The 12,701-nt window shown below is 44.2% G+C and overlaps 1 protein-coding gene across 1 annotated transcript; it reads right to left on the reverse strand.

Moving 5' to 3' along the window:
* Nucleotides 1-9,679: 9,679 nt before the first annotated feature.
* LOC121984210 (beta-fructofuranosidase, insoluble isoenzyme 3-like) lies at nt 9,680-12,551 on the reverse strand. Its single transcript, XM_042537035.1, has 7 exons — nt 12,332-12,551; nt 11,783-11,791; nt 10,846-11,705; nt 10,614-10,772; nt 10,249-10,490; nt 10,087-10,180; nt 9,680-10,008 (listed from the first exon to the last, which is right to left on the reverse strand). Exons 1-7 carry the CDS (start codon nt 12,513-12,515, stop codon nt 9,823-9,825), a joined length of 1,734 nt encoding a protein of 577 aa, XP_042392969.1. The 5' UTR covers nt 12,516-12,551; the 3' UTR covers nt 9,680-9,822.
* Nucleotides 12,552-12,701: the final 150 nt, after the last annotated feature.

Below are 12,701 nucleotides of genomic sequence, written 5' to 3' on the forward strand. Positions count from 1 at the left end.
CTCCCTGTTAAGAATTAATCTTTGAGACTTAAGACTTAGTTCCTTAAGAACACACTAAGATCTCGACTAGACATTTCTTATCCTTCTTCCAATTGTGCCAACTAACATTAAATGTGATTCCTCAAAGTTTGGCACAACCTACTCTTCCAAGGAGTAATTATTTAGAATTAAGGCTTAAACATACCTTAATCCCCTTAAGAAGATACCAAAATCCCAACTTGGTATTTCTTATCCTTTTTCCATATGTACCAATTTAGACTAAAATCAAAACCTCAAACTTTGGCACATTTTACTCTTTCTAAGAGTGACAATTTTGGATTAAGGTTTATATTTCCCTTAATTCCATAAGAAAATGTCAATTTCCCAAATTTGACATTTCTTTGCTTCCCTCAAGTGTGTCAATTTGAATTAGATCCAAGTCCTCAATTTTTGACACATTTTACTCTTTCAAAGAGTAACTCATTAATCCTTTTCATTTTCAAAGGTTAACAATACCCTTGAAAATGCTCCCAAGTGTCAACTTCACCAAGGTTAGGTTAATTACCTCTCCAATTGGAGTTGACACTCTCTAAACCCATCTAGGGTGTAGAGAATATGCTCCTAGGAACCCAAAATCTATTGGTGCTCCTTGGGTGCTCTAGGTACTCCCTAGGGACAACTTCTCTAGATACCTTCCTAAGGACCTTTTTAGGCTTCTTAGAAGCCTTGGTCACTTCTACTAGGTCACTCCTAGGGATAACTTCCCGTGTAATCTTCTTTGTGACTTTATTTGTCCTTTTTGGAGCCTTAGTCACCTTGGTCTTGACAAAAGTACTCTTAGGGATGACTTTCCTAGTATTTTTGGCTTGACCCCTAGACCTAAGTTTGGTTTCATAGCTATATGAACCCCTATGATAGGAAGTCACATCCTTCTTGACTTTAGGTTTGTATCCCAAACCTCTATAGTCATTGGATGACTCTTGTCTAGCTTTTCCTAGGTTATGCTCATTTTGACCCCTAAGCATGTTTTCCATTCTAGCTAGGATTCTTTCTAAGTTATCAAGTCTTGACCTCAAGACTTGATTTTCTGTCATTAAATCCATAGACTTAGATTTTTTTTTTACTCCTATGAGCATTTCTATTCTTAGGGTTGTATCTAAAATTCCTAGAGTTATATTCTAAATGATTTTCTACCTTCCTAACCTTAGGTGTGGTAGATCTAGCATGAGGAGGTATATATTTTGCATTAATTCTATTATGTGGAAAAAGGCAATTTGCTTGCCCCCAGCACCCCCGTCAACCCGTCCCTAGACCAACACGGATGAGGTAAATCACGGGTGGCTACTAGCCATTAGTGCAAATGGCCAAGACATGAGGGAGGTCATGCTCGGTCACGCCGAGGTCATGCTCAGTCATTCTTATGACCTAATGATGGTTAAGGCATTAATTCTATCATGCTTCCTATTGTCATGACAATTAACATTAAAAAAATGAGAGTTATTTCTAACATACATTTTATCATGATTAGGAGGAATTGTACTCTTAAAGGTTACCTTGGGTTTACTCTTCAAAGCTCCCCCTAGACTTGTGCTTCCTCCTTTAACTTTGGTTGGCTTCTTCCCATTAGGACATTGACTTCGGTAATGTCCTTTTTGATTGCATGAAAAGCATACAATATGCTCATTGCTCTTGTGTTCTTTGGGACCAATCACTTTAGGCTTCTCCTTAGCCTTGATTGCCACTTGACCCTTCTTCTTAGCCAATTTTGGACACTTGCTCTTATAGTGTCCATGTTCCCTACATTCAAAGTAAATGATATGATTTTTATTATTCACTATTGAATTCTTTATACCTTTGCTTGTAGGGTTGATTATTGATTCTCCATTTGATGTAGCTTGAGTTGTGGAGGTAACATCATCTTCTAATTCTTCTTCTCTACTTGGAGGTGTGGGTGCTTCTACCTCTTCAACTCTCGAGGTCGTGGATGCTTTCACCTCTTCCTCTCTTGAAGATGTAGAAGATCTCTCATCTTCTTCCTTCTCCTTCTATTCCTTCTTCTCCTCGAATGTTGACCTTGTGTCAACATCAGATTGGTCCTTCTCTTCTTGGACCAATGAGCCCTTTGTTAGGATCCTACGTACTCGGCTAGAGAGGGGGGGTGTGAATAGCCGCCCAAAATCGCTCGTTTCTTCCTACAATTCATTAGCGCAGCGGAAAAATAAACTAGAAACGAAAGGAAGAATATCAAACCTTAACACAGCGATGTACGAGGTTCGGAGATGATGCTCCTACTCCTCGGCGTGTCCGTAAGGTGGACGAACCCAATCAATCCGTCGGTGGATGAGTCCCCGGAAAACCGGCTAATAAAAACTCCTTCTGGGTGGAGAAACCTCGCCACACTTGTTTGCAACAGCAAACAGGAGTACAAGTACAAAGAATAAGCAAGAAATACAATAAGAATACACAAGCACTCTACCAATCTTGCTTTCTCGTCGACTGGAGTCCGGATGAAGCAGCAGCTTCAAAAACCCTAACAGCAGCAGCTGTTCCAGTCGGGGAAGCTCACGCGAAGCTTTCGGGAGGAACTCAACAGAGCTCTTATCGCAGCCCACAAATCTTCAGCAGAAGAGAAGAAAGAAGGAAGAAGAAGAAGTTGCACCAAAGCCTTGATCTCCTTTTATAACCTGCGAACCTGCACAGCGAAGACAGAAGCCAGCGGAGAAGATGGAGCGACCCGTTGTGACTCAACGGTCGAATCGTGGACCGATCAGGCTCCACCCTGATCGGTCCAGAACCCTTCTGATCGGTCTGGGGACCGATCAGATTGCTCCACAGAAAGTGCCCAACTTTCTGTTCGTTTCCTGATCGGTCTGTGGACCGATCAGGCCACAGCTGGATCGGTCCACAGACCGATCCCACCTCTCTCGGCTGCGTCTCTGATCGGTCATGGAGACCGATCAGGCTTCATGCTGATCGGTCCCCAGACCGATCAGTAAGCTCACAGAACTGCGCTTTGCCTTCTGTTTGTTATCTGATCGGTCACCAGATCGATCAAATACACAAACGTATCGCTGGATCGGTCTGCAGACCGATCCAGAGCTTGGTTTTTGCCCAAACCAAGTCCCAAACCTTCAAACCAATATCCGGTCAACCTTGACCTATTGGTACATCATGCTTAGCATCCGGTCACTCCCTTGACCTGCTAAGACTCCCCACCAAGTGTCCGGTCAATCCCTTTGACCCACTTGGACTTTCCTCTTCGTGCCAAGTATCCGGTCACTCCTATGACCTACTTGGACTTCCCATCACCAGATGTCCGATCACCCTTGATCCATCTGGATTTTCCCTTGCCCGGCTTCACTCACCAGGAGTTTCACCTAGCTTCACTCACTAGGGTTTTCACACTGCCTAACATCCCAGTTAGGACTTTCTCACTGCCTGGCTTCACTCACCATGACTTTCCAACTGCCTAACATCCCAGTTAGGACTTTCCCACTGCCTGGCTTCACTCACCAGACTTCACCTAGCTTCACTCACTAGGATTTTCACCTGGCTTCACTCACCAGGATTTTCCCGAATGCCTGGCTTCACTCACCAGGACTTTCACCTTCACCTAGCTTCACTCACTAGGATTTTCACCTGGATTCACTCACCAGGATTTCCTGACTGCCTGGCTTCACTCACCAGGACTTTCCACACTGCCTAACATCCCAGTTAGGACTTTTCCGTGCCAAGTCTCCATACTTGGACTTTTCCAGTGCCAAGTCTCCATACTTGGACTTTTCCCGTGCCAAGTCTCCATACTTGGACTTTTCGCGTGCCAAGCTCCCTGCTTGGACTTTTCCAGTGCCAAGTCTCTATACTTGGACTTTTCCCGAATCAGGTCAACCAGGTCAACCTTGACCTACGGTTGCCCCAATAATCTCCCAAACATCTATTCTTGTCCCATATCAAGAATACAACTCTTCCACGAGTGTCAAACATCAACATGCAACTCAACTAGGTCAACCTTGACCTAAGGTTACACCGACAATCTTCCTAAGTCAAACATCAAAATACAACTCGAGTCAGGTCAACCTTGACCTAAGGTTGCACCAACACCCTTCTCCTTTGGCTCCTCAACTCCTTGGAATTGTGTGGGGTTCTCATGATAGGAAATGATCTTTTTCCAAAGATCACTTGCACTAGTGTATTCACCTATACTCAATATAATGTTAAAAGGTAATAAATTAAGCAATATTTTCGTTACCTCCTTATCCGCCTCCGCTAGCTCCTTTTGTTCCTCGGTCCAATGTCAAGGTCAGAGCCGTTTACCCTTCTTGTCCGTTGGAACTTCAAATGGGTCCTCCAAGATAACCCATTGGTTCTAATCCATTTGGAACCAAGTCTCCAACCGATTCCTCCAAAAATTGAATTCTTCTTTGTCGTATGGCGGTGAATCTGGATGTCCCATCCAAGTGGACCTCCCTAGTCCATCTTCTTCCTCTAGCTTCTTGCTCTCTTAGCGGTTAGTCCTCAGAAGAGCGGCCTCGCTCTGATACCAATTGTTGGGACCTTTGTACCTGCTAGAGGGGGGGTGAATAGCGTTTCGTTGCGCTCCTTGCGTCGTTTGTTTTGTCTTGATAATGTGCAGCGGAATAGAAAGACAAAATAAAACAAAATACTCACAACGCTAACACCTAGGGTTTACTTGGTATCCACTTCAAGAAGAGGTTACTAATCCAAGGATCCACACACATGACACTCCACTAATGAAAACCTCCTTCTCGGTCGTAGTCGGAGGCGGAGAAGCCTCGTACAACACTCACACACAACACAACACAAATACAACAAGAGGAAACAAAAATACAACACAACACACTCCTCTTCTTGCTTACTTGTGCTTGTCGTCGCCTCTTGAACCTTGGAGAAACTCTCCAAGTGCCTTCAAGAACTAGCAGTGAAGATCTGAAAGCTCGCGTGAAGAATCACAGAAAAGTCACAGATGAAGCTCACCAAGAACTGCGAAGAAAAACACTCCGCCAAGGTTTTAAACAGTGCTCTCAATCGATCCAATCCATCTCCAATCGATTGCCACGTCAGCACCGCTTCATCCCAGTCATCCATCGCTCGTTTCCTGTCTAAGGGTCACTTTCCAATCGATCGACCGATCGATTGGGACCATCTGAATCGATCGGTCGATCGATTCAGAACAATTATGTGCTCTCGCGTATGCGCGAGAGCTTCTCCTCCCCAATCGATCGACCGATCGATTGGTAGATCCCAATCGATCGGCCGATCGATTGGGATGGCTTCTGTGCTCACGAGTAATGCTCTCAATCGATCGGTCGATCGATTGGAGCCAGCCCACACTCGCAGCACACTCCAATCGATAGACCAATCTATTGGAGCCCGGTTCAATCTATTGCCCGATCGATTGAACTGCCTGGACTTGACTCAAACTCAAGTCCAAAGCCCCCAACCCAACTCCAGGTCATCCGTGACTTGTTGGGTCTCCATGCCTAGCATTTGGCCACATCCGACCAATCTCGAACTAGCCTTCTAGCCTCCTCCATCAGCCTTGCGTCTTTCGGATATCTCCCATCCTTCACACCTTGCCTTCAGGAGCTTCCTTCAGCCTCATCCTAGTTGTCGGATTATACACCAAACTCGATCAACCTCGAACTAGCCTTCTAGCCTCCTCCATCAGCCTTGCGTTCCTCAGATATCTACCCATCCTTCACGCCTTGCCTTTAGGAGCTTCCTTCAGCCTCATCCTAGTTATCGAGTTCTCCTTGCCAAGTTACACTAGGACTTACCTTGCCAAAACCACATGCTTGGACTTTCCAATTGTGTGGCTCCTTACCAGGACTTTCCTTTTGCCAAGATCACACTTAGACTTTTCAATTGCCTGGCTCCTTACCAAGACTTTCCTTTTACCAAGATCACACTTGGACTTTCCAGTTCCCTGGCTCCTCACCAGGAATTTCCCTTTGCCTAGCTATACTAGGACTTTCCAATTGTCTGATCTCACTTATCAGAACTTTCACCACCAAGTCTGGTCAACACTGACCTACTTGGATTTTCACCCTTGCCAACCTTCCTGTTGGACTTACCTTTGCCTAATCTCCAATTAGGGCTTTCCCAGTCAAGTCTCCTATCAACCTTGACATACTTGACTTCTCTCTTGCCTAACCTCCAGTTAGGACTTTCCCATTTCCTAAACTCCAGTTATGACTTACCCGGTCAAGTCTCTGGTCAACACTAACCCACTTGACTTGTCTTCTCATTAACCTGGTCAATCCCTTGACCATCTCCACAATCAAACGATTGCTCCAGCAATCTCCATATATTGTCAAACGGGCGATTGCCCTAGCAATCTCCATATATTGTCAAACATCAAAACTCAATTCCCGACTCAAGCTTGACTCAACTCAAGCTTAGTCAAACTGGTCAAACTTAACCTTGGGAAATTGTCCCAACAAGTAGAAGCAAGGTCAAGCTCACGGCCAAAACAAAGCAGTTGGCCGATGAGTATGCGACGGTGAAGCCACTGTTGGAGCTCATCCTGGTAAGAACACGCAAGAGGGACTAGTCCTAGTGAGGAAGAAAAATCTGCTCAAGAGCATCCACTCACCGGTAGGGCAGACGAAGATAGGCGGAGGTGGGGAGGAAGAAGGGGTGACGGCGCGGCCCTCGTGGCTCACGTGAAGTAATGAATCGGCGATAGCAACCCCTACATAACCGGCGTTGAGTTGGCAATGTTAGATCTGTGATGCCATCGGAATAGATCCAGTAACATCGACGACGATGCAGAGTCGAGCAAAAAGAGATCAGCAGATCCGTGCCGGCAATGAGAGGTGTTGCGGTGTCTCGCGGCAAAGAGGGAACGAAGCCACCACTCTTCCTTGTATCGACTCCTCCCTTCCAGCAACGGTGTCTCTCGGCGTCTGTCGGTGGCACGACATGGGGCGATGTCCACCGGCAGCGCGACATCGAGCGGCATCGGCAAGGTTGGGCAGAGGCGACGCAGCGAGAGGGGAGAGGGCAAGGGTTCGGGTGGAGAAAGGGAAAAATGAGAAAAATGAGGGTTATTACCTAGGTATTTAATATTTATACTTGGTTTAAGTAATCAACCCCTAAGTTAATTCCTCAATCAACTCCCTCTTAAATGGTATTTTCAAACATGTCTTTTCCTATCCAATCGATTCATCCCCTTAAACGTGTCATACGAACTCCGTTTAAATCCAGAAAAATTTCTAAAATTCCTAAAAATTTCACTAAAATTATTTCTCCAATAACATTATTACTTATTTATTATTTGGGTGTCATATTTTACACTAGAGGGAGTTCCTAGCGAAGGTCCTCTGATGCTTAAGTCAGTATAAGTCCAGACAAAGTTCCTAGCGAAGGCCCTCCGATGCTCAAATCAGTACAAGTCCAGACAAGTGAATGAAGAACAGCAGAGAACATGCATGCGAGAGTAAGTTACAGATGTTCAGAGAACGTACCTTGCCCACGGAGAGGACTCCTCCTTTATATACCATCTCATATAACTTTCGTAATAATGAGGTGACGCGGTGTGTCAAAGTTTGTTAGGTAAAGGAAAGTGTATAACTTAGGCAATGTGTAATAATTGTCTGAGGAATCTTCCCTTTACTCACATGTATACCTCTTTTGTCGTTTATAACTTATGTCATTGCTAAGGTTATTGAGGGAATATGCTCTTATAAATAGTCTCCTGATAGGAAACAAGATGGTCCCTAGAGAAGGTTCCAGAAAAATATTCTCTGACAGGTTGTTAGAATTATTTACTCATGTTGTCTACTGAGTATACCCCAAATGGCCTATAAGATTGATTGTCTTTATGCCTATTTTCTCGTTAAGTTGTACGTGTCGGAAATCCGTCAGGGTAGTAATATAAAGCTAAGAGCCTTAGGCCCAATAATTTGTCCAATCGGGCGTATAATGAGCCTCTGGAGAAATGAAGTTCAGTTCTAAGAGGTTCGGCCGATATTTTAAGCCAAAGTTCCTTAGGCCTGATCGTCCCTTTGTCCGACCGGCCGCATAATAACGTATAGGTAAAGTGCACTTGGAGTTTCAACCAAATCTATAAAGCTATCTTACACTTATACATATAAGAGACAAGTGTGGAGCCATATAAACTCGTTCAACTCTATTATTGAACAGATACTCATAGGGTTGATCGATAACCAGGTCGACCGGGCATGTGTAGAGAAGCTCATACAGAGTAAGGAGTTTGGTCGTCCCTTCAATTAAAAATATGACTGATCGAATGTAGGGTGAGTTGGTCACTCCAGCCAGCCTATAAGGGTTGTTATCCTTAAACTCGATCGGCTATTGAGTGACTAGACGTGTTATCTCTTTACTTCAAGCGTAAAGTACTGAAACCCTTATGTTCAACTGTTTTTACGGTCGGTCGGCTTTTGTCCGCACAGCTTAGAATCCAACCAAGTCGATCCAGCGAGCCTTAGTGTTGGGCAGCCAATCAGAGTCAGGTGGGGAGATATTCTCCTTCATTGACTTTGACAGTCACGTTACCTCGACTTTGACTGTCATGTCATCTCCTGGGTCTGCTCTTATAACCCGTATCACGTATCAAATACATTTCATGAGAATTCGTGAATGTGTCAATCCATTTTGACACAATTGGATTTTTATTAATTTTATTATTTCATTGGGTAGAGTTCTATTAATTAATTTCATAATAATAATAATTTAATTTCGGATATTTTTAATTTAGATTTGACTTATTAAAATTTATTTTCTTGCATTAATGTAATTAATTTTGAATTTTTTATAGTTAAATTTTAAGTTTTTATAATTAGCTTTTGAATTCATTGTTTCCTAATTAAACTATACTTGATGATAATTTTATATTTTTGGACTTAAGTTTAGATTTAACTTGCTATAATTTGTGATTTATTTTCTTAATTCTTGGTATTTAATTTTAGATTTTTAGAATTATTCATTATTTCTCAGTAAAAGAATACTTTATTATAATTAATTTTAAAATTTAGTTTCAAGTTTTTATTATTTAAATTTGAATTAATATTATTAAAATTTATAGATTTATCTTTTGAATTTTTAACATTTATTTTTGAATCTTTTCCAGATTTATTTTTGAATTTTTCAAATTTAGATTCTTGAGATTAGATTTTATAATATTTTATTTGAAATTTTATCTTTTGACTTTCTAAAATTTAGATACTTATTATTTAAATTTTTAAAATTATTATTAAGATAAGAATTTATTTCATTAAAATTTGAAGTTTTATCTTAGTAAACACTAGACCAAAGCGACTTTCCTACGACAGAGTGCTCTACACTTTTCTAACTCAAAGCGACTTTCCTACCAGTAAAGAGCAAAACTAGGCCATAAGCTGGAGTTCCAGTTAAGATTTCCACCTGCAGCCTCTGCACGGCTGTGCTGTTCTCCATTACCTCGAGGTTGACTATCCCCATTAAGTGCAAAAGATTCTAGCTTTCGAATCCAAAAACAAGTTAGGTAAGCATGGATTCCTAGCATGCCCAAACTCCATTCTCTGAAGCACTGGAGAACCAACACGAGTCCTCGTCAGAATACCAAACACTTCAAGATTTATAATATCGAAAGATCGTAGACTTGATTGTTGCACCTTTTGGGGTTGAAGAAATGAAAATTTCCACTCGACAAGTAAAATATTTTAAACTCAGTGCGGATCAAATTTGCATTTTATTCGTGTGGACATGGAAAAGAAAGTTGGAAGCATTATTTTAAGCTCTGGTAAAAGCACTAAGCTCCAACTCTATTGGGCTCTAATAGAAACCTTCTACCAAGTTGGCATTTCAACGAATGCCTTCCTATGCGCCATTCATGAGAGGTCTCCTCATCTCCCATGCATTCAGCGTCGAAACTTTCACGTCTGCAATTCCATTGTTGAACGCAAAGAGATGAGCGTCTCTCCTCAAGGCTAAGCTGGGATAAACCCTGGAAGTAATGCACGTCATGCCTCCCGCTCCAAAGCTCTCCACCACAGAGTGATCAATCTGCAGCGGTGGCGAAGGTTTCAGTAAAAGGAGAACATGGCAAATGGATTTTAGGATTTCAAAGATTCATCAGCATACCAAGGTCCTCAGTGATATCTTGCCGGTTCTAGCTATATCGACATCAACAAAGCCCGCGAACGTTGGCTTGTACAGATTCGGCCTCAGAGATGACCTGTTTAGGTGTTATAAACTCACTTTTATATCAGCAACAAAAATGAAAATGATATGTAACAGACTGACCTGGTAGGATCATGGCACAGAAGGACCTTATATTTGTGTTCGGCCTTGAAGATTCTGAAGAAGACAGCAGTCTTCTCTTCCATGTTGGCTGAAGCTAGAACATGGAGGCCGAAAGGTCCGACTCCACCTTTGACGTCTGCTCTCTTCCGGCCACACAGTGTTTCGGCATCGGCTGCCCATGAAGGATGAAAGGCCTCAGCTTTTTCCAGCCCCGAGACTTGGAACGTCACCTCCACATCCGCCTGCAAACCAAATTAGACATCGCAAATGTATCAATCGCGTTTTCCCAATTCTGAATGATCTGTCTGTAAAACTAAATTTTCGTCAGGGTGAAAACAGTGTGAAAAGTTTCGATCGATTCTAACCTGGGAAGAATCTATCCCCTTCACTTCAAGTAAACCACCACTCGGCACTTGCTTGTTCTGGACGACGATGTGCTTGCTTCTCAGAGATTCGAGCTCCTCAACTGGCCATTGGATAAGCTGGCGACCGTTTCCGGCGAGCCACACAGCCCTTGGAATAGCCTGAAAGATAGATCAAATTCGAAAATTAAAAAGGGAAAAAGTTTGCATCTTGAATCTAACCAAACTTGCAGACCTGGATACCGGCCCATCCTTTAGCTATGTCGTCGTTGACGGAGTCGGATTCATTGGTCCACCCCCACAAGATCCTCCTGTTCTTCTTATTGTCGAAGAACGTCTTCGAAGCGTAGAAGTTACCGTAGTCGTACCTCAACCCGGTGTTGCCGTCCGGCGACGCGCCGTCGGGTACGTACCTGTCCTTGATGTGGTCGTAAGTCCCGACCGTGTAGTACTCGTACCTGGTGACGTCCAGGCTCACTTTCAGAACGTGCTTCACGGCGGCGCCTCCTAGCGTCGAGGTGTCCAGCCCCAGGCGGCCGCGCAACGACACCGGGTATAAGTCCGGGCACTCCCACATCCCGGTACCGGTCGCCGTGTGCAGCGAGTGCTTCGCCTTGACCCACCGCACGAAGTCGCGACTCCGGTACAGGATCACCTCCCCCCTCGTGTCCCTCTTGCTCCCGATCACCAGCTTCCAGTGGCCGCTCACGCCGCGCCACGCCGTCGTCGGGTCGCGGAACGCGCTCGCGTTGACGCCGGACTCGGGCGCGATGACCGGGTTGAAATCGGGCTTGACCCACTCGCGGAGGTACGGGTCCGATAGGTTCTTCGGGTACGCCACGTTCTGGACCTGCCGGTTCTGCGGGTCGACGCCCGTGTACATGATGACGGGCCGGTTTCCGGGTAGGATGGTGGCGGATCCGGACCAGCATCCGTTAATGTCGAATGACTTGGACGGATAGATCGCCGGCTCGAGCGCCTTCCAGTTGATTAAATCGGTCGAGACCGAGTGGGCCCACACGATGTTGCCCCAGACCGATCCCTTGGGGTTGTACTGATAGAAGAGGTGGTACAGGCCGTTGTAGTACATGGGACCTGGGTTGGTTTATTTATCAATCCCGATTTGTTTCGACCGGATTAAACAAAAGAGATGAGTTATTGAGCGGGCATACCATTCGGATCTGTGTCAGGGTTGAGTAATTGAGGTATTTCAGATCCGATGTTGACGCCGAAGAGAACCCAACAAGAAGAACATCAGTGATTTTGGCAATAGACAGCGACCAATCACACAATTAATACGTGTAACAATAAAGACTAAAAAGAACAGTTTTGACCATTTGATTATTAATTTTAAAAAAAATACTAAAGAATATTATTCATTGGGTGATTCAGATCATTTAAATTCCATTTCCCACATGAAACCCTAAAAAGATGTTTTTTTTTTTCTCTTTAGAAAAAGCAATCGAAAATGTCAAAATCAAGAACCAAAATGTGACCAAACCTGTGGAAGTTAGTTACGGGTGAGAATAAAACTAAAAATAATTCAGTCGAAATAAAGCGAGAAAAGTGCGACAGGAATTCGATAAAACGATGCGGCTAGGCCCCATACCCCAACTCTTCGAGCTTAAATGCGCCTTACAACTCGCCGGCGGCGTCGCCACCGGCGAATATTCGCAGAACAACGATGACGGAAAGAAAGAGGAAGAGGGTCGAAGACGCACCGTTAAGCCAATTTCTCTGCGACTGAAAGTGGAACCGGGGCCTCAACTCGCTGCTCACGACGGCGGCGGTCACGGATTGGAGAGATTCGTACACCACGTGCGAAGCCTCCGCCGCCGCCCACCAATGCGCCAACACCAGCGCAATGGCCAGCAACCGCCCCAAAATCCGTCGCGCCATCGCCATCGCCAGTCGGAGGAGGAGGGAGAGGAGGTTGGGATGAGGAATGGGGCTTCGAGCGGGTATAAATAGAGGGCGGTAGCCGTGGGGGTGACGCGTAAAACCGCACAAGAAGAGCAATGGCGATGTTATTTTTTTAATATTTTCGAAAATATAGCTAAAATCTGTTTCTGTTATTTTATCGGTCTCAAT

Source organism: Zingiber officinale, chromosome 5B (assembly GCF_018446385.1).
Source record: "Zingiber officinale cultivar Zhangliang chromosome 5B, Zo_v1.1, whole genome shotgun sequence".
Lineage (NCBI taxonomy): Eukaryota > Viridiplantae > Streptophyta > Magnoliopsida > Zingiberales > Zingiberaceae > Zingiber > Zingiber officinale.